This window comes from Sus scrofa, chromosome 7 (assembly GCF_054392235.1).
Source record: "Sus scrofa isolate SSC_HxYL_T2T_F1_AM1 chromosome 7, Sscrofa_HxYL_maternal_Yorkshire_Landrace_v2.0, whole genome shotgun sequence".
In the NCBI taxonomy this organism is placed as follows: Eukaryota; Metazoa; Chordata; class Mammalia; order Artiodactyla; family Suidae; genus Sus; species Sus scrofa.
Window position 1 is genome coordinate 123,921,875 of NC_139389.1, and position 24,621 is coordinate 123,946,495.

Here is a 24,621-nt window from a genome sequence, read left to right on the forward strand (position 1 = left end):
AGGCCAGGAGCAGCCCTGGATCGGTCAGGAGGTGGTCCTGATGCAGAATCTGCCACCTTCCGGGGAGCTGTGCTTTCTCATCTGTCCTCTCTGTCCCCTCACCCAGATCCTCTGTGACTCATTCATGAGGCTGACATGACAACCTTCGCACTCCCCCTGAAGTCCTGCCTTTCCTCTGCCGTGAGGAATTTGATTCTACAGAAGAAGACAAACATCAGAAACGTGTCCAGCACAGCTGGGGATGAGTGGGGCTAGATGTAAAAAAAAAAAATTCCCTGGAAATACGAGCCATGTAGCCCCAGGGACTCTTGAGGCTTCTAGTTTCCACTCTGGAGACAGAAGGCAAGAGCAGAATGAGCCAGTGCTGGTCACTGCTTCGCTTCCCAGAGGAGCCAACCTCGTGGACCAGACTCAGCACCACCCAGCCCTGCCTGGTCCCCGTGGCCCCACAGGGAGAGTCGCCAGTGACCTCAGATCATGGAAAGGTTTTCCTTCCTGGGAAAAATGCCCCAGATTATGCCACATGTTATCCTGCTTTTGGTTCGGACCGAGTGTCCCTGTTTGGACCGTCGTGAATGTCTGCATGGCACCCATCTCCCCACTGTCACCCAGGAGAGACCCCAAGGCTCTCAAAGCTCCTGCAGGAGAAAACAGGTATCAAAGTTGCCACTGATTCGGGTCTCAGCAGCATTTCACAGCAAGGACAGATTGTTCTGGTTATGGTGGAAACACCGCAGTTCAGGGCAGTTTTCATTGTTGAGGGACCTGTCTGGCCTCTTTTGCTATTTACGGGCCAACAGTAACCTATTACCTAGTAGCAAAGCACCCTCACACCTAGTGGCTTAAACCATAATTCTGCACCGAGGCTGGGCTTAGCGGGTGGTTCTTCTGCTCCATGTGGCGTCTGCTGGGCTAGCCCACCAAGGTGGCTTCTTCCTCCCGCGTCTGGAGTGTCCCCTGGGACTGGCTCACATTTCTCTTTCTAGGAAGCTTCTCCAGCCGTGGAAGCCAGACTTCTCTACGGAGTAGCTCAGCCCTTGGTGGGAGAACCTTCTAAGAAGACAAGCCTTAATTCACAAGCACAAGGCTTTGCTAGCATTATGCCTCCGAATGGCCTGTTAGCAAAGCAAGTCACGTGGCCCAGGCCAGATCGTAGGGGGAGGGGCATCCAGGGATGTGAACACTGGGAAGTGTGCTTTGCAAAGAGTCAGCAAGTAACAGTGGCCCACAGCCCTTCCTACCCGTGATGAACCAGCAGGTGCCAGCTTAACCAGGTCTATCTCTGCTCTCTAGATCCTCGGGGATGGCCAGGGAGCAGCATGCCTCCTTCCTGGCCATAGCTGTGGGCAGCTCTCTAAGCCCTATCTGTTGACTGAAAGTAATCATAGAATCTTCTCCCTCGGAGCTGAGGTGGGGAAGGTCCTGGCTCATTCTATGGAAGGCAGCTCATTCTATGGAGCAGCTGTCATGGTCCTGCTTGGGGTGGTATCTTCTGGGGCTTTAAATCAGATGAGGAACGTGAAAGCCTTTTGCTTTTTGTTGTGTTTTCTCTTGTTATTAAGTTTTGTTTTAGAGGAAAACATTGCTTTTTTGGGTAAAAGGACTCAGAGGACTCACTTCATTTCTCTCCACAAAGAAAAAGCTCTCTCGACCTTAGACGGAGCCCGAGAGACTCAGAGGACACAGGAATCGCTTCAGACCATAAAGTACCCTCCCCTCGTGTGTCTACCGCCCCCCTCCGAAAGGACACCTTGGAGCCCTCTATTCTGTCCTCTTACTAATGGGAACAACATGGGACTCTCTATGACCTGCAGTGGAGATGAACAAAACCAAAGCCAAGTGCCTGCTGCCGTCCATTTAATTAAGAAGGGAACAGAGGTGCCTTGTGCGTGTAATACCATGATTTATGTTATTAATCCAGTTTGCTCTCGAAACAGGCTTCGGTGGTAAGAAAGGGGCGGCCGGGGAATGGGAGGCCTCTGGGCTGGCTGAAGTCCCTTCCACCTCATTCCAGATTATTTTTGGAACATGCTGGGCTGGCTTGAGACATAAGCCAACTTCCTTGGGCTTTCGGCAGCAAGGGGCATCCAGTTTGGAAAGTCTGTAGTGTTGGCAGGCACTGCAGGTTTGAGGTGATGCCTTCTGGGCAGGAACCGGCCCCAGATTTCCCTGCAGAGGCTCGCATCTGCTTCATCACACCACGTCCAGAAGGAAGGTGCCGGAGACGGTGGTGAACCCGTCTTAGGCAGGCCCTTGCCCGCAGCCCAGTGACCTGAGCAGGGTTCAGGGGTCGCCTGTCTGGGGCTTGAATCCTGGCTGTGCCACATAGCAGCTCTGTAACCCTGGGAAAAGCACCATCTCTCTGAGCTTTTTTCCCCTCTTGTATAAAATACAGATCATGATACATATACATCACTTAGCACAGAGAGCCTGGCACCTAATAAGCACTCAGAAAATATTAGCTGACAAATATGATGGCAGGAAGGACATGTCCACATGTTGCTAGAGCAAGGCTGGCATTTAGATTTGTCACCAAGGTTATTTCTTCAAAAGAGTGTCATTGTATTTTTCCTTGGGATGATCTTTTTGAAAAGAAATTTCTTTTTTTGAAAGAGAACTTGTTTGTTTTGATACCTATTTATTGCATAAACTTTAGAATATTGAGGAAAATACAAATGAGAAAATTAAGGTCACCCACACTCATGTCAGTGGAAATAACCATGATTAGCATGTAGAGGCATTTCCTTCTCGTTCTTTTTTTTTTTTTTTTTTTTGTCTTTTTTGCCATTTCTTGGGCCGTTCCCGCAGCATATGGAGGTTCCCAGGCTAGGGGTCGAATTGGAGCTATAGCCGCCAGCCTACGCCAGAGCCACAGCAACGCGGGATCCGAGCTACGTCTGCGACCTGCACCACAGCTCACAGCAATGCCGGATCCTTAACCCACTGAACGAGGCCAGGGACCGAACCCGCAACATCATGGTTCCTAGTCGGATTTGTTAACCACTGCGCCACGACGGGAACTCCCGCGACCGTCTCTTTGAAGGAAGGTCAAGGATTCTGTGAGCCTGCGCAGTTCAGAACCTGCCCAGGCAAAAAACGTGAACAGTCTCATTCCCCAAAGGGACACCCAAGTGGCCAATAAAACGTAAGTTAAAGGCACTCCTCTGTGTCACTCCTCAGGGCCGTGCAAATTAAAGCCAGAATTCAGTGCCACTGCACACCTGCTGGAAAGGCTGGGATGAAAAAGGCAAACAATACCAGGTGTTGGAGGGGACACGGAACAACCAAGAACTCACACACCGCGGGTGGGAGTGGACATCGGCACAACCACTTTGGAGATGGCTTAGCAGCATCTACTGGAGCTGAACGAGTGTATTTCCTACAACCGCAGGTGTGTGCCAAGCAGAACTGTACACCCCATCCCCCAAATGCCTGTACGAAAATGTTTACGGCGGTGACATCTGTAATAACCCTACACCGGAAGTCATTCAAATATCCATCCGCAGTGGTTGGGGGTAAATACGTGGCGGTAACGAGCCTACCACAGGGCAGTGAGGATGAGTCAGCTGGTGTCGAGTGCAGCCATGTGGTTGGTCCCCAAACAGACCAGGGAGAGAAGGACGGGGAGACACCGACACCGACGGTATGATTCCATTATCGGAGGAACGTGTGTGACGAGCAAGCGGAGGTGATCTGTGGTGTAAGAAGTCAGGGTCGTGGCTCTCCTCCCAGGGGGTCTGGAGGGTGATGCCTGGAAGCAGACTAGGGGGCTCTGGGGGGCTGGTAACGCTCTGTGTCGTGATCGGGGTGCTGGTTCCATGGGTGTTCATTGCGTGAAAGTTCATCAAACTACCTCTACGTGCATTTTTCTGTGTCTATGTTCTGCTTCGATGACAAGTTAAATTAAAGGGGCTCCATGGGAACAGACTGACTGTACGTTTGTTCCTTCTCTCACCAAACCCAGGGCTCCAGCCAGCCAGCCAGCGTGGTGGGGTCCCCCACAGGTCCCTTGCTCTGGCCTTTGGAAAGATCTGCCAGGCCAACAATGGCCCTCTGCCCCTTCAGGGCCAAAGCAAGCCAGGTAAGTGGACTTTGCCCACCCTGGGCGCCATCCTAGGCCCCAGGTAAAATGCCTAGGCTTCAGGGAGGGTCAAAGCTTGGGGGTGGCCAGATGCCGCAGCCAGGTGTATCTGTCACCAGGGTCCACTTTGTCCAGCCTCAAAGGGACCCCATGGTGCCGGGCGTGATGCATCCCTGGTGACTATTGTTCAGGAAGATCCACTGTCCCCCCCAACCCCGTTTCCCCTCCTCCCCCACCCCCCACCCCCACATCCCCCCATCCCCCCACCCCCATGCTGGGAAAAATCTCTGGGGCCACTGAGAAAGTCCAGCCCTGGAAAATCCCACGAGCAGTGCTGTCCACCCACTTCATCACCCAAGCGAGAGAGCTGACTGCACAGGATTGAGCTGTATTTAACATCCAGCTTACGGAGCACGTGGTCCTTCTGCCCCCAGCCTCCTAGCTCAGGCTCACATCCCTCACCTAAACTCCTGTGACCACGACGTCTTAACTGTTCTCCTAGCTCCACTCTGACCCTCTCTTTCTCCGCCCCCCATCTTCTAGTCGCCCACCGGCGTGACTTTTTCTAACACCGCATCTGCGTGTGTGACCCCCATTTAAAGTTTTCAGGGCCTTCCCGCAGCTTCTACCTTACCTGATATCAGGCCTGTAGTGAGGGGGCCCCTGCTCACGGCCTCCCCAACCCTGGACACTCCAGGTACCTCCCACCCTCTCCCCTGAGAGAAAGCTCCCCAGAACATTCTGTGGTCACTTGTGGACTCGAGGTGCATGAGGGTCCTTCAGAGCGTGTACCAGGGGCCCCAGGTCAGCTCCTTTATATTTTTCACTAGCCCCTCCCACACTGCCGTCTTGGGGGCACCTAGACAGATGGCCCAGTGAGCCTTGGGGCTCCAGGCCTCCATGCTATTCACATGCTGCTCTGCCTTTCTTCCTGGTCCAGCTGGTGAACTCCTATTCATCCTTCAAGACCCGGCTCCAGCGCCTGCCCATTTGTGGGAAAGAATAGATGTCTCCCTTCCCTGAGTCACTCTTTTTTTTTTAAATGATTTTTATGTTTTCCATTATAGTTGGTTTACAGTGTTCTTTTAATTTTCTACTAATTTCTTTTTTTTTTTAGTATTCTTGTTTGTTTGTTTGTTTTTTTGAGTCACTCTTTTACTTGGTCAGTTAGCCCTCACTGATCTGTACTGCAAGCATCTGATTTCAATGGATGTAGGATTTCAAGCTACTTAGAGGCTGGCCTGTGTCCTCTCCATCACGGCACCCAGTCCCCTGGTCTGTGCCTGGCACGGAGGAACAGGTCAGCAAGATGATTTTGGAGTGAATGAAGAACAGGCTTGTAACAAGAGTCTTTTTTTTTTTTTTTTTTTTTTTATGACTGCACCCGCAGCATATGAAAATTCCTGGGCTGGGGCCGGGGACTGAATCCAAGCCCCAGCTCTGACCTATGCACGCTGTGGCAACACAGGATCCTTTAACCCACTGCGAGGGGCAGGGGATCGAACCCACACCTCTGCAGTGACCTGAACCACTGCAGTTGGATTCTTAAGCCACTGCACCACAGCGGGAACTCCAGAACCAAAGTCTTTCCACCCTGCAGAAGAGTCTAAGGAGAAGGAAGGCCTTTCTATTCCTGGCTCTGGGAGCTTCCCTGAGACACGTGCCCTCTGTCCCTTTGATCTGTGGGTGTTGATGGCTGAGAAGGCGCCATTGTTTCTTCTTGCTGGTTTTGGGTTGAGGTTACAGGCCATATAATAGCGTGGAATCAGCATTATATTCATGCTGATTGAATGGTCCCCAGTCTGGCAAGATTTGAAGGATGCTAGCAAGGCCCCCTGCTCAAAACTATATCTCCCTGCCCTGATGCCAGCGCCTGAAATTTCAGCCCCAGCCGTCCTCGTCTCTCTCCCAAGTCCTTTTTAAAAATGCACAGAGTCCATGCTGAGTCTGGGGTCTATGAGCTTTCCCTTATGTTCCCAGGACGGGCTGTCCCCAGTTCTGGAAGTACATGTTCGGCGCCTGCACTGGCAGTCTGACCTCACTGAAGGACGCGGTGGCCTTCCTGCTGGGTGGCAGCTTCTCTCTGAAAGGGGCCTTGGAGAAGGCGGGGCTCTCCAGAGGAGATGCAGCAGCTACAACCACATGGGCGCCTGCAAGGTAGGGACGCAATCCACGGAGACAGAACGACTGGAAAATGCGGGTCCACTTGTATTTTCCCGTGCTGGAGAGAACACTGTCACCGGAGACAGGAGACCTAAGCTCAGCCACCTTCTGGCTGTGCAACCCGGGACAAGTGGTTGACCTCTCTGAGCTTATTTCCTCATCCGGAAAATGGAACCACCAGCCTCTCCCCTGCCCGCCTCTGGGGCTGCTGTGAGCACCCAGCGTGCCCTTGAGAAGCTCAGTCAAGCCCTTTTGGACCCATCACTGGGCTGTGCAAACCAGACCTGTGCGGAATCAGTCTGGCTCCTTTAACTTAGGGCATCTCAGTGAGATTTTTGAAAAGGTTCCCGGGGAGCATGTGCCTGGCGGGGTACATGCCCGGGGATTTGTGGCAGAGCCTCGGCCAGGCCATTAGCTGCTGGGTTATGTCTCTTGTCAGGAAAGCTGGGTCATGTCTTGGCCGGAGGCGACGGCTGTGGTCACAAGTGCAGCGTGGCGGCCTCTCCTGGGACGGGCGCGCTGGGGGGCCGCCTCCCTGCTGTGGCTCCAAGGTTTTAATCCAGCCACAGCCTGTCTGTCGCGGGGAGAGAACCAGATCCCTCCTTCTCTGACCCCTGCCGGGACACTCCTGGGAAGTCTGAGAATTTACTCGGCCGGGTGGAGGGTCAGCCAGTGTCAACAGCCTGGCCCGGGGTTCTTTGGGGACTCAGATTGGTGATTTTGTCTAGGGCTCCGGAACAGTTCTGCAGTCCTGCTTGCTTTGGGCTCCTGCCAGTGGGGCCTGATCTGCCTCTGCTCTGACACAGGCTGCCCACAGTGTGTGCTGCTTTTCATGTGTGAAGTAGTGTCTGAGGAACCTTCTGGAAGGTGGGGCAGGGCGGGGCAGAACCGCAGGGCAGGGCTGGCCTGGAACACGCCACTGTTTGGGGCAGGTAGGAGCCGGGAGGGCTGGCGGCCCATCGTGTGCAGATGCAGAAATGAGGCTTGAAAGAGAGAGGGACTTGCCCCAGTGCCAGAAGCAGCCTGGAAACCAGGGCTCCTGGCTTCCACCTATAAAATGCCTATCAAATTCCCATTGTGGCGCAGTGGCAACAAACCCAACTAGTATCCAAGGGTATGCAGGTTCAATCCCTGCACCTGCCCCCTCAGTGGGTTAAGGATCTGGTGTTGCCATGAGCTGTGGTGTAGGCCAAAGATGCAGCTCAGATCTGGCGTTGCTGTGGCTCTGGCGTAGGCCGGGGGCTACAGCTCCAGTTTGACCCCAGCCTGGGAACCTCCATATGCTGCAGGTGTGGCTTTAAAAAGCAAAATCAATCAATAAATAAAATAAAATAAATGCTGAGAGCGGAGGAGGGGTGACAATTACAGGATATATGATACATGGCACAGAGGTGCCTGGCACTGCCCACAGTAAGTGCTCTGCAGAACCCTGTGGCCACACCTCGCTGCCCCCCAGGGTTCCCAGATAGCTTCTTCTCAGACACTGGTGCCTCTGCCCACCGGTCCTGGGAGAAATGGCCAGGCAGTGTCTTGGACTCAGCTGGGGGCCCTGGGGAGGCGAGGTGGGCCCTCGGGAGGAGGCCCTCAGCCTCGGGGCGCCCTGCCAGTCTCCTGGGAGCCTCCAGGGCATGTGCCCCTTCCCAAGAGCTGTGATTTGGGCACAAACTGGCAGGCACACCAAGCTTTCATCCTGTGGCTGACAGGGTGCTAACAGCAAGCCCTTCAGGCAGCTGCCAAGACTGTCCCCGCCGATTATCCTCCTGGCAGGTCCTCAGTGTCTCATAAGCCCCGCTACGGGGTCCAGAAACCGTCCAGGGGAGAAAAAACACCACCACCAGTGACAGTCACACGGGTCGTCCTGGGTGGCTTCTCCGGAGGCAGGAGGCATGAGCAGGGCCCAGTGGGGTCTGGGACCCTCTGCCTCTGATTCTCCTAGAGATCCTCACTTGTGGTTCACAGGTGCCTTGAGGTTTGTGGAGAAAATTCAGAGGGTCCGTGGAATCCACTGGGGAAAAATTTACATTTGAATTTTCATAGCCTCACAGTGAAATTGAGCATTTCCTTCTGGCATGAAGGCAGGGAAGAAGCTGTGACGTGTCAGCAGACCCGGGGACTTCGTGGCTGCCCAAAGAAAGCACAGATGTTTTCATGTCACACTGCGGTCCTTCCTGAAATCTCAAAATTACCCCATATGTCCATCACCGCTTCAAAATTCCAGCGGTGGGCCTGCCATCTTGTTCCTTGAGCTGTTAATGAAGAAACATCACCTAACACGTTCCCCCCATAATTTGATAACTGCATTTCCAGCATAATTGGTTTCTTTTGTAATCCTCTGCATTTCCTTTTGTGTAGTTAAAAATACTCCTTCTAGGGAGTTCCCTTGTGGTGCAGCACATTAGGGCTCTGGCATTGTCACTGCAGCAGCTTGGGTCACTGCTGTGGCATGGGTTCGATCCCTGGCCCAGGAATTTCCACATGCTGCAGGTGAGACCGAAAAAAAAAAAAAAAAAAAAGGCAAAAAATTACTACTTCTACACATGTTTACGGCTGCCCCAGATGACCAGAGGCACCTGCAAAGTTAAGATTCTCAGTTTTAGACCAATAATCCCCAGCAAACATCCTGATCTCTGTCACCTAAAAGTAGAAGCTGCATTTTTATAATAGCTACTTGGACCTCTGTCTTCATTCAGCTGCCTTGAACTCTTGGCGCTCAGGGCTTTGACCTGGGCCGATTCTGTTTTTTAGAAACAAAAACAAAAACACGAAAAGAGTTTTCACTTGATTTCTCGGCAGAGCTGGGCCTTGCGCCACATCACTGGCCTTTGCTGCCCCCTGGTGGTCATAGTGAGGCATGTTCCCAAGGACAAGCTGGAAAGGCTGGTGCAGGCCAGTTGCTCAGTGCGGGTGGTGCAAGGACAACCAATTCACATCCATGACCCAGGTCAGGGTCCACTCTCATTCATGATTCTGACAGCTGCATTGGACTTCTTCCCAAGAAGACAGGAACTTGCTGTGTTCCTGAGTTCCTCTGACTTGTCTCATCTTTCCCAGGAGCCCTGGGGTGAAGGCCCTGGACAAGACAGATTCCTGCAGCAGTCAGTACCAGGGCTGGGTTTGCAGATGCCCTTCAGTTTTGAAGGTGATGTCCTTGACGGAACTGCTAGCCTCGCCCATTAGCCCCTGTGACACTTGGGGTGAACCCTGGGGTGGGGGAAGCAGGTGGTGGAGGATGTCAGCAGAGCTATTTGTCTTGAGATCTGAAATCATAGCAACCACTAATCTAGGCTATTGTTGAGCAGCATATTTGGGCAGGGGACGGCTTCCTTCCAAGTGTTAACTGGAACTGAAATCCTTTGATCCCCAGTGTATTCACTCAGCCTGACAGTGAGTGAGCAGATCCAAGCGTGGAAGCTGCCCAGGCCTCTTGGAGGCTCTCAGAGGCCTGATGGGAGCTTGGGATTGGGCCCTGGGGGAGAGTCAGGGTTGAGCATAACGGAACATGCTCAGCTGCATAACAAACTTTGACAAAGCCCAGCATTCTGCAAAAATGCAATCAGCACTTGCCACGTTTCATAGAAAGATGGTCCAGGACCACCCAAAGCCGAATGTCTGCTGAGTTGTTATATCTTTTTTTTTTTTTTTTTTTTTTTTGCTATTTCTTGGGCCGCTTCTGCGGCATGTGGAGATTCCCAGGCTAGGGGTCTAATCGGAGCCATAGCCACCAGCCTACGCCAGAGCCACAGCAACGCAGGATCCGAGCCACGTCTGCAACCTACACCACAGCTCACAGCAACGCCGGATCGTTAACCCACTGAGCAAGGGCAGGGACCGAACCCGCAACCTCATGGTTCCTAGTCGGATTTGTTAACCACTGCGCCACAACGGGAACTCCATGAGTTGTTATATCTTTAGTGGGATCAATTGGACCCGATCGATACATTTCTCTCCGCCATCTTCGCGGGTGCGCTGACAGCTGGCCAGGTGCAGGGATGCTGCTGGTGGTCAAACAGAGTTTTTGCCTGGGTTGTGTGACCCAGTCTGTACCAAGATAAACTCAAAATCACTGGCTTTGTCAGCAATCTGTACAATGACGACATTGGGCTAAATGTCCCCAAGTCCCCTCCAGCAATCACACCAGGCATTTGAGGTTCCATGCTTGGAAACGATGCCACTCAGAATGGAAGTCAGCAAGCATCCTGAGGGGGTTAAAATCCAGATTCTGGGTCTCCTTCCCGTCCTTCTCCAATACAGTTTGCAGCAGGCCTGTGGCTAGAGGTCCTGTTGGAGAAGGAACCACAAACTACTCAGTGTGTTCAAATCAGATGCTACCAGCCAGTGCAGGACCCGGTGGGACTCTCTTTTTCCACCTGCAGAACCATTGTGCATCAAAGATCTTTCCAGATCTGACTTCAGGGAGCCTGTGGTGTGTCAGCCCTGGGATGTTCCAGTGTTCTGGCCTTCTCGGCTGATCAGACTCCAAGCTGTCAGCGGCTGCAGTACGTCTGGGTTTAAGGGGCCAGTTGCTCTGACCTGGGATGGAATCAGGTGCATCTCTAGTTCCCGAGTGCATAGGCTTGTGGCGCAGTGACTTGGGGAAGAGTCATGAAACAGCCCCCAGGGAAGGTCTCTGTGACATCTTCCTTATCATCCCAGTGCTGGGTCTCCCCAGAGCAGCTGCCTTTCAGGTCGAATATGTTTTGCTTGTTTTGTTTTTTCTTTTTAGGGCTGCACCCACGGCATATTCAGAGTTGTAGCTGCTGGCCTACCCACAGCCACAGCAACGCAGGATCCGAGCCAACTCTACAACCTACACCATAGCTCACGGTAAGCCAGATCCTTAGCCCACTGAACAAGGCCAGGGATCGAACCTGCATCCTCATGGATGCTAGTCAGATACCTTAACCGCTGAGCCACGATGGGAACTCCCAGGTCAAATATGTTTTGATTAAATCTATTTCTGTCTGCGGAAGGCTCACCACCCATTCTAAGAGAAGGGTCAATGTTTTGCTTGACTTTTGGAGACATTCTGGAAGTTGGTGGGGCTTTGAAAGCAAAGGTAAAGGCAAGCAACTCAACTGAACAAAGCGATTTTTTTGCAAGGTATTTGAAAGCAATACTGTCGGTTCATTTTTTCCAAGGCCGAGGGCGATATTACAATAAGGCGACACACGAGGGCGCCCTAACTGGTTCACAGTAAAGAAGGGATGGGACAGAAACAACAACAAAAAATAGCAATTGCAGACCATTGTCCTAGACAGAGGAAAATTCTAGCCAGGTCAGCCTGGCTTGCACTACAAATAATAAGATGTGCTACTTTCCATTTATTTTTCAAGCATTCTTGGGAGTTGAGCTATCATAAGAGCCTCGTGATAGTGGAAGATTATCTCTAATATGGTCCTGAGACAAAAACGCCAAGATCCATGGGATTCTGTTCATTCATTTATTGCAGATAAATGTTGGGGCAACCTATTTTGTGCCCAGATCTTAGGAATCAAATGCTGCAGGAGACACGACGCAGATGTCGGGGAGCTTGCGGTCATTTCCGAGTGTGTGTGCTCAGCTGTATACACGCTCCCGCACATCCGCGCGCGAAATATCCTCCCGCGCCGGTGGGTGGTCTCAGCCCTCTCCCGCCGCCGCCGGCCGGGGGGTCGCCTTGCAGAGGAGATCTCACTGCTGCCCGGCCCCAGCCCGCCCTAGCGCTTCAGTCCTGACCTGCAATAGCGTATTTGATTGTAAATGAGAACGAATGCCCTCCCTGCCCAGGGACAACCTTGAATCTTTCTCATAAACTCATGCTCAGATTTGAACATCTAAACTTCTACTAGCAATAGATGAATTGCTGCTGCTGTCACAGCTGCTGGGGCAAAACCCCAGGGCACGCTGGGAGCTGACTGTGCTAATGCGTGTGGCTTGAGAGTGACCCGTTTTAGGTTCTGTCCAAAACACAGAAAAACAAAGATTGCCGTCATCAAAAATCCCTAGTTCTTCCCCTTTATATCACGTGGAAAGTTAAGTTAGAATGCTTGACGCTTCTGTCAAGGAGGTTTTCCTTCTGAAGAGTTGGCTGACTTTGGCTTTCTATTAGATCTGAGGAATGTCCTGTTTTCTGTGAAATCCAAGATGCTATTTGCTCAATTCGCATCTACATTTATGGAGCACCTATTGTGTGCATCTGTGAGATGAATAAGCAGTGGTCCTGCGTCTCTGAGAACATACAGCTGAGTGGGGTTAGAGTCCTCAAGGATAATGACACTGATAAGCAGAAGGTCTAGTTAAGTTACGGTGAAGATGAAGCACCTGAAAGGCCAGGCAAAAGAATGAATAAGATACAGCACCTGGCTCAGTGATGCCAACCATCACTTACTTACCCAGGGCTTACACTGGACCAGGCACTTTGCTTAAACACTTTTCCCCCCTTTTTATGACTGCACCTGTGGCATATGGACGTTCCCAGGCTAGGAGTTGAATCAGGGCCACAGCTGAGGGCTACACCACAGCCTCAGCAATGCCGGATTCAAGCCGCATCTGTGACTGATGCTGCAGCTTGAGGCAATGCCGGATATTTAACCAGGAGAGTGAGGGCAGGAATTGAACCTGCATCTCACACAGACAACGTCAGGTCCTTCACTCACTGAGCCACAACAGGAACTCCTGCTCAAGCTCTTTTATGTGCATTTTCCAGGTCAGCTCTGATAACAATCATATGAGCCATTATCCTTACTTTAGAGTTGAGGAAACAGGTTTAGCGAGGATAACGTCACATCTCAAGCTCAAGTGTGTTTGCCGTGCTGAAGCCGTGCTCTTGATCATGATGCTATAGTGCCTCACATTGCCTGGAATCTAGCAAGGGAGGGTTTTTAAAAGAACAAAATTAGCATAAACTGAAGCAAAATATACAGGCTGTGAGAAAAATAGAAGCTATGCTCAGAGAGAGCTATTTGTTAGCAAATCTAACATCTGCTGCAAAGAAAAAGCAAGATGACTTGATCTTGCTGTAAGAGTTTAGTAAGTCCTTTCTGGTATCCATGGGATTGCATGGATGGAAACTGCTAGAGCCCCAGCTATAGCTGTGGGTACCTTACTTCTTTCCCCACACTCATCTTCACTTTCCTGAAAACCAGGGTGCCTGGTTTAAATGGAACCTGATTTAAGCATAAGCCAGCTTGTTCTGACCTGGTGCCAGCAAGTGGCCAAGTGGAGGCACGGGCGCCACCTTTCCCATCAACGGTGGACTAGATGGGAGTGGACAGGGTTTGACGAAGTGGCTGGGCTCAGTCCCTCCTGTTGTGTGCCTTGGAGACCCTGCTGGCTTTCACCAGCTCAGGGGATGGCGCAGTTGTGAATGAAGGGTACAGTGGCCCTGGCCAATGCCTCACCCCTGAGGGAACACCAGAGGTCCATCACATTTCCCAGGATCCTCTGCACTACAGCCTGGCATCAGCTTCAGCTGCTCAGAAGGTCAGCGATCAAAAGACGATAATTGCCATCGACCCAGGTAAGAAACCAAGCAGTCACACCTCAGTGACCTGGAGAAATTCATCACTGGTGTAATGTTTCAGTGAAAAAGGCAGCATGCAAACTGTACCTAGAGTATGATTTAAAAAAAAAATACTAATACTGTGTATGAATCTTGCAAAGAACTAAAGGCACCAAAATGCTGATGTGATGATCTCTGGGTGGTCCGAAAACTGGTGATTTTTGTTTTCTTCTTTAGGTGTTTTCCTCAAACTTTTCAACACTGAGTGTCTGAGGGAGTTTGGGAGGTGGGCACGTGCTCACTCAGAACTAGACTGGGGTTGAGTGGGGAAGAAAAAGGGAGCACGATCCCTAGATAGTCAACTGCCACCATTTAAGCAAATATTGTCCAGTATTTAATATTGTCCCTCATCTTTCTCTTTTGCGACATTGCCCTGGAGTTGGACATAGACTAGGTTTTGTACACTGGGCAGCAGGGATATGGGTTGGGGCCTGGATTGCTCTTCCTTGGAGGCTCCTGGTGGGACAGGACCCTGCAGAGACGTCCTCAAAACAGTTTGCAGCTGACCCGTGTGTTGTATACAGCATCTCAGAGGACAACCCTTCTGTGGTTTGCAAGCCATTGGTTTTACACACAAGACAGGGTTGGCACAGTCCACTAGGGGTCTGCGGATTCCTGTTAGGAGGAGGTTTGCTGAAAACTGGTTGAGGGGCTTTGAACTTCAGCTGCATCTTCCTTAAAGAGCTGAATTGCTAATCCCATGATGCCAGCAGAGGGCGCCATTGTGCACGGGAAAATTCAATCCATTTGCTGGCAAAGGCTCAGGAGAGAATTAAGGTGTAGACCTCACAGCCCCTCCTCATCTCAGTTTCCTCTTTTCCTATGACAGGGGTCATAAAAATCCTTCCTCCCTCTGGGGGTTGTTATAGGCAGTAAGAATAATAGTTTTGCTACTGAGTTTTACTCTAGGCCAGACAAGTGCTTAAAGCATTTACATGTTTCACTTTATTAAATTCTCCCAATGCCCCTATGAGGCTGCCATTGTTAACCTCCTTTAACAGAGAAGGAAACTGAGGCATATAAGGCTGAGAAACTTGCCTGAGTCCACATCCCTAGTAGCTGGTCAAGGCTGAACCTGAACCCAGGCCCACCGACTCCAAGGCCCATGATCAATAAGTATTGGATAAATTGGAATCTTTTTTCTTTTTTTCTTTTTTTTTTTGGCCGAGCCTGTGGCACGCAGAAGTTCCCAGGCCAGGAACTGAACCTGCGCCAGAGCTCTGACAATGCTAGATCCTTAACCTGCTAGGCTACCAGGGAACTCCTGATACATTGGAATTGGAGTCTAAATGGTGTGTTGGTCTCACCTGGGCAGTTAAAAGAGTCCTCCCGGCTCACCTCTCTTGCCTCCTCTGCACCTTCTTGTGGGCTGTGACTCCAGCCCTGTGTGTTCTTTGCTCTTCGAGTGGCTCAAGAAGGCATGTGTGGTCTCCCTGCTGACCGGCCCTACATCTTCTCCTGAGAGCCTGATCAGTGGTAGGGAGAGCAGAGGGGTGAGGCCAGCTGGGGAGTTTGACCCTCCAGGCCAGGCTCTCAGGACCCAGACAGTGCTGGCCCTGGTGACACAGATGTGGCAGCCCCTTTAAGAGACCAGCACCTGGACCGGGTTATAGAGCAGACAGCGGGGGTGCCCTTTGGTGTTGGCCAGCACGGTGCCCAGCATCTGACATCAGCAGACCAGCCGTAAAGATGTCAGCTCTCTTCCCAGAGCCTGGGAGCAAAGGTTGCCCCCCCCCCACCCCGTTACAGGGGGTCTACAGTTACGAAACTTCTGGTGAAGCCAGCTTTTGGCTTGTCTGTCTGGTAGGTTGTTCATTCATTCACTCGCTCATTCACTCACTCACTCATTCATTCTGCAGAGAACAGGGTCTCCTTTATGTGCAAATACACTGTAAGCGGGGACATCTGCCTGGCACAGATACCTACACCTTTTAGGACACGTGCGTACATACGGAGAGGTGACTGCTCGCGGCTGTGCATACACAAAGTCCCTTACACAGGGGATCTCCTCGGTGCATATTTTTTATTTTTTTGTCTTTTCTTGGGCCGCTCCCGCGGCATATTGAGGTTCCCAGGCTAGGGGTCTAATCAGAGCTATAGCTGCCGGCCTACACCAGAGCCACAGCAATGTGGGATCTGAGCTGCGTCTGCAACCTACACCACAGCTCACGGCAACACCAGATCCTTAACCCATTGAGCAAGGCCAGGGATCAAACCTGCAACCTCATGGTTCCTAGTCGGATTTGTTAACCACCGCGCCACGACAGGAACTCCGGTGCATGTTTTTAAAAACTCTGCAGTACTTTCTCACAAACATCCTAACCCAAGTGAATGGCTCTCCTGCTTAGGACAAGGGTCAGGAGGAAAGATGAATTCTTAACTCCACCATTAGCTCAGATGAAAACACTGAGAAGTAAATGTACTGCAGACACACGGCTCCCGTTCCGTAATACAAATGACGTGGGAAGTGGCCCACAGCAACCCCCTTCAGCGCTTGTGCAGACTGTGTCAAGGCTTGAAGCATGAGGCTCGGGAAAAGGGCCGATTTATGACTGTCCAGATGTGCCAATGTTGTCTATTAAGGAGCATCTTTAATCTTCGAGAACAGCAGATGCTCTTGATTCCCAGTGTATTAAACAAGCAGATAAAAGATCGATGGCAGGTATTGAGCACTACTCACTGGGCATAATGATAGAGCCACGCAGTCACTTGTGAGAGGACGTTGGCTGGCATTTGAGGGGCCTGGAGAAGATGAAGAAATGCAAGGTTTATAGTCCTGATATTTGCACTAATAACAAAATTATCATAGATGGCTGGATGGCGTTAAAGCTGACCAAGTCCTCTCTCTCCTCTTCTCTCTATTAGTGCGCCCCACTTCCGACAAAATAGGTTATATTCCATTTTTTCCCTTTAAAAATGTTGTTGTTCTTCTCTCCATCTATCAACAGTAATTCATGTTCATTGTAGAAGCATCAGAAAACATGAAAGAAAAGAGGCAATAAAAACTACCAGGGGAGTTCCCACTGTGGCCCAGCAGGTTAAGGATCCAGCATTTCTGCAGCTGTGGCATAGGTCACAGTGGCAGCTTGGATTCGATCCCTGGCTGGGGAATTTCCATATGCCGCAGGCATGGCCAAATAAAAAAAAAATTACCGGGATCCCATATAAGTAACCATTAATAACAGTTTTATGTTTGTCCTTAAACTCAAGACTTTTTCTTTGGTCTTGAACCTACAAGACCACTATCTAGATAGGTAGATAGATAGATAGATAGATATAAATATACCAATATGTATATTGGAGTCATGCTATGATACTATTTTAGGACTTGCTACTTTCCCTCTCAAATATGTTGTAAACATCCTTCTATGTCATTAGTCTTCGGCAACATCCTTTTTAACGTTTGTGTAGAATTTTATTTTATAAATGATCTACCATTTGATTAACAGCCTATTGTTTGACCCATAAACTATGAACATCATTAAGACTACGATTGCGTGCATACCCACTGTCGCTGCGTTAGGATAAATTCCTGGAAGGGAATTGCTGGCTCCCGGGGAGTGCAGATCTAAGGGGTGACTCACCCTCCAGACAGATGCTCCCATTCCACCCCCACAGGCCGTGCGCGAGGGGCCCTTTCCCCCCAGCCTCCCTCCACCTGGACCCCCTCCTAGCTCCACATAGGACATCTGAGGTTCAGAGCTCTCAAGGGACAAGGCCAAGGTCACACAGCTGCTGGGATGTACCAGTGCCTGGACTGGAATGTTCAGTCTGCAGATTCTGGTTCTGGTTCTGTTCCTCCAGAACCAGAATCCAAGCCCTGGGTGCCTCCTTACTGTCCAGGCACCTCAAGGGCAAACTGACGTCCCCCACACCCCTCAGGCCCCGCTCTCCTCCCGGCTGCAACTGGGGTGAAAGGTCTAAGGTCCATCCTGCCCTCACATGCGCAGATTCGCCCTGGGGTGGCCTGAGCATGGAGTGGTGTGTGAGTCGGGAGGTTGTGCTGCCCTCTGGGACTGGCTTGGGGGCCACAGGCAGCATCGGTAGTGGATGCGGCTGATGATCCTGAAGCCCCAGGTTCACCAGGTTGACCTTGGCTGCCATGGGCGGGTCCCGCCCGAGCCTGGGCCTCTGCCCCTCCAGCAGGGCGGGAGTGCCAGGGGTCAGCGCCCTGAAAGGCCGGGACCCAGGGCATACTGCCCAGTCTCCCTGTCCTCTGGAAGGACAGTCCCCAGGTGGGTACCACACGGCTTCATAGAGGCAGGCAGGATGGAGCCCCCTTCGCCTTAGGAGCTGACTGTTGCTCATATCCTTTGGTGGCTTTTCTCCTTTCCTTGTCCCACTTGCTCCACCTTCTGACTGTCCTCTGGGCTCCCTCTCCACTGACCTACCTGCAAGAAGCCCTTGTCTTAGGGTTTGCTTCCAGGGAACCCCCAACTAAGACCATCCTGCTGCCCTTCCTCCTCCTCCTCAGAGATTCCCTGTATTGGTGAGAGTTTGTGGAACTGCTCTAGCAAAGGACCCCCCCAAGAGGCTTTGCTCACATACAACAGGTGTGCCTCCCTCACACACCAGCCCAGGGCGCCTCCTCCAGGGTGAGCGTCTAGCTCAGCAGAAAGGGGATCCGCTCCACTGGGTCACTCAGGGACCCAGCAGCTCTGCATCCCACCGTGAGACCCCCAGGGGGCGCTAGCTGTCAACACCCCAGCTCCCCACCCCAGGAAGGGAGAACTGGGAGGGGTACCGGGGGTGTGTGGCCAGGCCAAGGCAGAGGCTCCAGCAACTTCCATTCACACTTCCTTTCTACCGCTCTCTGATGGTCACACAAAGAGGACCACACTTAACTGAGAGAGAGGCTGGCCCACCCCTTACCTAGGTACCCTTCTCCACTGGGTGGGAAGCGCTGCCCCTGCCCCAATCCACTTCCGAAACAAACCACCAAGTTGCCTAACTTTCTACTGAAACACAACTATACAAGTTTGTGATTTTATTTTGTTCTTGTCATTTTAGGCAGCCAGGGCATCTGGCACCTGCTCTGTCAAGGTGAGCTGCTGTCACTGTCCCATGCCTGCTCAGTGAACAGGACTGACAGCCGTCCTGCCCTCACTGACTGTGATTCTAATGGAGTGTGACTGTCGGTGAACCACCTGGGAGAAAAGCCCTGCACGTATATAGTTTGTTGGAAGGTGAGACGCTGTGGGGGAAATTGGACCTGGAGAGGGGACAGCCAACTGTGCCCACTGCTTCCTGCGCTGGGGGCTCTGCCATCCGCCCACTGCCCTGTGGTCCACTTTCCCAGCGGTCGGTTGTGCTGCCCTCCTGCTCACCTGACCACCTGCTCTCAGGGGTCTGCTGGACCTCAGCTCAGACCTGGGTCTCGCCCACACCAGGGCTTAGAATTTGGAATTTGTTGTATTTGATTTTGCAGGACTTTCATTACATGTGGACGAAGAAAGCAGAAGCAATTCAGCCTTTTAATGACAATGATTTCAGTTCATTTTATAACCGAAGCCTAGGACATGTTTAAAGAAGAAAGCTGTCATTTATTCCCTGTCTTGAGCAGAAGTTGATAAATTGGTTCTTTGTAGCTTAGGTGAGGGGTCTCCTCCTGCCCCGACCTTTGTTGCCTGGGGCTCTTTCTCTCTGTGCCCCCCATTGGGGATACGCTGTGTGCCCTGTCCTGGGTGGCTCCCTGATGCCCCATCTTACTATTGTCCTATGTTCTCAGTCCAATGTCAAAGAAACAAAAAAGAGTCAGGCTTTACTCAGCACCTGCTTTGTGCCAGGCCCCCAGCTCTGTGCTGGCGCTCATCGCACTGTTGTGTCCACATCAGTCCTAGGTGAGGTCATGATTAATCTTTTTTTTTTTTTTTTTTTTTTTTTTTAGGGCCACACCTGTGGCATATGGAAGTTTCCAGGCTAGGGGTTGAATTGGAACTGCAGCTGCCAGCCTATACCACAGCCACGGCAACACCAGATCTGAGCTGAGTCTCAGCTTAGACCACAGCTCGAAGCAATGCTTAACACACTGAGCAAGGCCAGAGATCGAACCTGTGTCCTCATAGATACTAGTCAGGTTCATTTCTGCTGAGCTATCCTATTCTGCAGAGGAGGAAATCACTGAAGCTCGGAGAGGTCCTGAGCTTGCTCAAGGTCACACAGCCAGGAGCTGTTGCTTCCCACCAGGGTTGTTTGGCTCTACTCAGCCTCCTTGCCAAGCCACCGGGCCACCCCTCACAGCACACAGAGGGGCTGGGTCTTTCCGTTTGTCCTGAGTGCCCCCATCCCCTGGAGATGCCTGGTGACTACCCTCCGGTGCACCCACTGCCCCCTGCTGGTCTTTCCCCCAGATGGGAGGTGGGGCCAGAGGGGGCAGTGGGAGGAGCCACAGAGGGGCATTTGGGGATCTCTGACAATTTTCTGGCTCCTCACCTTGAGTTCGCTCGTGGACCCACTAGGGTGGCAGTGACAGCTCCCAAAGGGCTTGGGGTGACAAGACGGGGGGTTGGGGGGGGGAAGCAGCTGTCTCGAGGTGGTTTTAATGTAGACAAGATGCTTACTCACACTGAATTTATGGGAGGGATGAGGGGCTGATGGAGATTATGGGGGTGACCAAAGCTGCCCCTTGGCACTGATCATAGCCTGCAGAGCAGCCCGGGAGCTCCTGTAGAACCAGCGGGACCGTAGCATTGGGTCCACCATCCCTGTCCGGGGCCTCTGTTAGCCTCCTCAGGCTCAGCCCGGATGCGACTTGGTCCTGGACCAGCAAATACACAAAGCTTCTACCCTAATTGCTATGAGGTGGTTTAGTTCATGAAAACCAAGTCCATGTTATTTTATTTTGGGATTTGTGTGTTCCACACATCCTACCATAATATGTATTTTTATTGTAATTTGAAAATGTGCTATTTTTAAAAGAGATGATTCCAATTCACTTTGGAAACCAGTAGCTAGGTCCAAGGTCAAACTCTAGGCCAAACTCTAGGACCTTTCCTCTTTTTTCCTTGACCGTCCCTGAAGGTAGTCAGGGAGGTGGGGGTGGGAAGCAGATGAGAGCTTAAGTTGGGAACTGGAGTCATGACACCGCCCTGCATGCTTGGCTTTGCCCAAGTCAGTTCACATCTCTGAGCCTCAGTTTTCCTTCTCTGTAAAATGGGGGAAATAATGGTTCATATCACACAAGACTGTTGTGAAAAGTAATTGAGAACATGCGTGTCACTTGCTTATCAGGGGGCTGGCCTACCGTCACCATGGGCACCAAAATATGTCACCAGCACCCACAATGGCAGCAGGCTAGAATAGGCTTCCGGTCACGTGGTATTGGGGGCACCTGTGTACAGCCCACAAGACTGGTGACACTACTGCGACTTCATCCCCATCAACCCTAGGGTTTGTTCAGGTCTAATAGGAAACTGAAGTGTCTTCTGTGTCGAGGTCTTGGCTTACCTAGCAAAGTATTATTCTACAGGCTTACCTAGCAAAGTATTATTCTGCAGGCTTACCTAACAAAGTATTCTACAGGGAGACATTCAGTAGCAGTAATGGTTACTTTCCAAAGGAGCTTTCAACAAGCCAACGTGAACGCCCCCAGCGCTGGGGCTGGTGGCTCCACCCTTGGCCCTTGCTCTCAAGGTGTTCTGAAGACACGGATCCCAATATTAACTTACAAGGTGGATCAGTGGGAGCTGGCCAGATGTTTCTATGCAGAGATGGGGACCCCAAGTCACCCAGGTAACATGTGTCCTGTCTCAGTTTAAGTGGGTGACAGCGGAGAAGCCCATATGATGCTGACTTTGGCAACAACATCCCTGCACGTCTCAGCCTCCTGAGAAGACAGAGCCAGGAGCCCAGGGTTTTGATGGGCCAGACTCACCAACGAGGCTGGGGGGTTTCAAGGTGTCTGGGGACTTTACAGAGGGTCTCTGGAAGTAGCGAGTCCCTGAGAGATGGCCTGTCTTCCTAGTATAGGAGAAGATAGGCAAATTATTAAAACAAAACAAAACTAGCAGTTTCTCAAATTGGGTCATGACCATTAGTGAGAAATGAAATCATTTCAGGGGTGGGAAGGGGACGTGTGTGACCAGTGCCTTTGGAAAAGGAAATAGAGAAGTGTCATTGTAGGAGTTCCCACTGTGGTTAAGCGGTAATGAGCCTGCCTAGTATCCATGAGGATAAAACCCATGAGGTGGGTTAAAGAATCTGGCTTTGCCATGAGCTGTGGTGTAGGTCAAAGATGTGGCTTGGATTCAGCATTGCTGTGGCTGTGGTGTAGGCTGGCGGCTACAGCTCGGATTTGACCCCTGGACTGGGAACTTCCATATGCCACCAGTGCAGCCCTTAAAAGCAAAAAAAAAAAGAAAAAATTGTATTTCTTGTATAGTAATGGTAAGTACCTGTGTGTGTGTGTGTGTGTGTGTGTGTGTGTGTGTATTTTTTCCTGTGTGTCGTGGTTAGACATTCTGAAAAATACATCTTTATTGTATGTAGGGATGTTTTCCAGATCTTATAATTTTTTTTTTTTTTTTTGCTTTTTAGGGCCGCATCTGTGGCATATGGAGCTTCCCAGGCTGGGAAATTTAATCGGAGCTACAGCTGCCGGCCTATACCAGAGCCACAGCAACACTAGATCTGAGCTGCGTCTGTGACCTACACCACAGCTCACAGCAATGCCAGATCCTTAAGCCACTGAGCAAGGCCAGGGATTGAACCTGCAACCTCATAGTTCCTAGTCAGATTCATTTCTGCTGCGCCACAACAGGAACTCCAGATCTTATGACTCTTAATACAGTGTTTTGCAAACTTTTTTGACAACAATTCTCAGTAATACATTGTGCATTGTGAACTAGAACATGCATACATGTAGCTGAAACAGAAATTTCAAAAAACAATATTTACTCTTGCTATGTGCCATGTACTTGGATCATTCTATTCTATTCTATTTTTCAGAAAATGCTGACCTGGCCTAATAAGTTTGTTTCACAACCCACTAAGTGTCCACTTCAATTTTTTTTTTTTTCTTTTTAGGGCCGCATGCACAGCATATGGAGATTCCCAGGCTAGGGGTCGAATCAGAGCTACAGCTGCTGGCCTACACCAGAGCCACAGCAACGCAGGATCTGAGCTGGGTCTTCGACCTACACCACAGCTCACGGCAACGCCGGATCCTTAACCCACTGAGCAAGGCCAGGGATCGAACCCACAACCTTATGGTAACTAGTCAGATTCGTTTCCACTGAGCCACAACGGGAACTCCCACTTCAAGTTTTAAAACCCTGCGTTAATAGGCCCAGAGGGCACAGCTCTATTGCAGCTCCCAGCAGAACCCAGTGTTTAGAATGACTCTGAGTCACTGAGGAAAGTTCGATTGTGGATCCAATATGCTATTTAAAGCTACAAGAACATGTGTGGTGCCTAATAGAAGTGTTTATATTCTCCAAACAGTTGGCATTCAAACAAAGCTCTGGCAACTCAGGGGGAAACTAGAAAATCCTCTTGGGTGGGACCTCAGGTGCCATGTAACACAGGTGTGACTCTGTTGGCTGAGTGGAGGGAGGTGCGACAGACCCGACCGCGGGGAGAGAGGGTTCCGCTGTCTTTGGGAAGCTGCAGTAACTCTCCAGGGCGCACCTCCCAGGCCGGGATTCCTTCCCACTGCAGCCAGGCGGACTCGCACGGCCTCAAAGTCAACCTATCTCCCCAAGGTATGTAACCAGCACCCCCCACCCCTGCGGGAAAGGTCCAGAAATGGGGTTCTCTTTCCAGAAGAGAGGATGTATCCATCTCAGCTGGAGCTCTTGCTCTAAACTGCCTTTCCATCGCCCCTGAGGTCGGTCTAGAGGGAATTCAGGGTCAAAGTTCCTTCCGCTTCCTGATTCTGCTTCTCAGAAAAAGCAGCTGCTTTTCCCTTGACTGGGATTGGCCTCGGGAACCCATTCTAACACCTACTCAGGGGCCTGCCATCCAAGCATCCGTGGTGGTGCCACCTTCTCGCCCAACCAAAGGACAGGGACAGACATGGAGATCTTGCTTTCTAAAATATGTGTGGAGTTCCCGTCGTGGTGCAGTGGTTAACGAATCCGACTAGGAACTGTGAGGTTGCAGGTTCGGTCCCTGCCCTTGCTTAGTGGGTTAACGATCCGGCGTTGCCATGAGCTGTGGTGTAGGTTGCAGACGCGGCTCGGATCCTGAGTTGCTGTAGCTCTGGCGTAGGCCGGTGGCTACAGCTCCAATTAGACCCCTAGCCTGGGAACCTCCATATGCTGTGGGAGCGGCCCAAACAAATAGCAAAAAGACAATAAATAAATAAATAAATAAAATATGTGTAGGCAGAGCATTCAGAGTTAAGTTTTTTTTTTATTACTGTGATAAAATATGCATAACATAAATCTTACTATTTTAACCATTGTTTTCTTTTCATGGCCACACCTGCGGCATATGGAAGTTCCTGGTCTAGGGGTTGAATCAGAGCCTCAGCCAGGGCAACACCAGATCTGACTCTTATCTGCAACCTGCACCGTAGCTTGTGGTAATGCTGGCTCCTTAACTGACTGACTGAGGCCAGGAGTCAAAACTGTATCCTCACAGACACTATGCTAGGTTCTTAACCTGCCAAGCCACAATGGGAATTCCTATTTTAACCATTTTTTAGTGTGCAGTTCAGTGGTTTTTTTTTAAAAAAAAGTATGTTTACCTGGTTGTGCAGCTGTCCCCACCATCCATCTCCTAAACTTTTCATCTTCCCAAACAGAAACTCTCTACCCATTAATCAAAACCTCTCACGCCCCCTCCCCCACCCCCTGGAAACCACCTTTCTACTTTTTGTCTCTGCGGATTTGGC

At 51.0% G+C, this 24,621-nt stretch overlaps 1 protein-coding gene across 1 annotated transcript in view; it reads left to right on the forward strand.

Annotated features, from left to right (window-relative positions):
- The window catches only part of DGLUCY (D-glutamate cyclase), a 107,764-nt gene that overhangs the window by 77,571 nt on the left and 5,572 nt on the right, over window positions 1-24,621 (forward strand). The window contains 12 exon segments of the mRNA XM_084970318.1: window positions 107-245; window positions 3,973-4,000; window positions 4,003-4,124; window positions 6,062-6,238; window positions 9,038-9,054; window positions 9,057-9,185; window positions 10,618-10,740; window positions 12,439-12,440; window positions 13,547-13,742; window positions 18,795-18,910; window positions 21,263-21,449; window positions 21,452-21,515. Of these exon segments, the coding sequence (XP_084826444.1) occupies window positions 136-245; window positions 3,973-4,000; window positions 4,003-4,124; window positions 6,062-6,238; window positions 9,038-9,054; window positions 9,057-9,185; window positions 10,618-10,740; window positions 12,439-12,440; window positions 13,547-13,742; window positions 18,795-18,910; window positions 21,263-21,449; window positions 21,452-21,515 (1,271 nt within the window). The 5' untranslated portion in view covers window positions 107-135.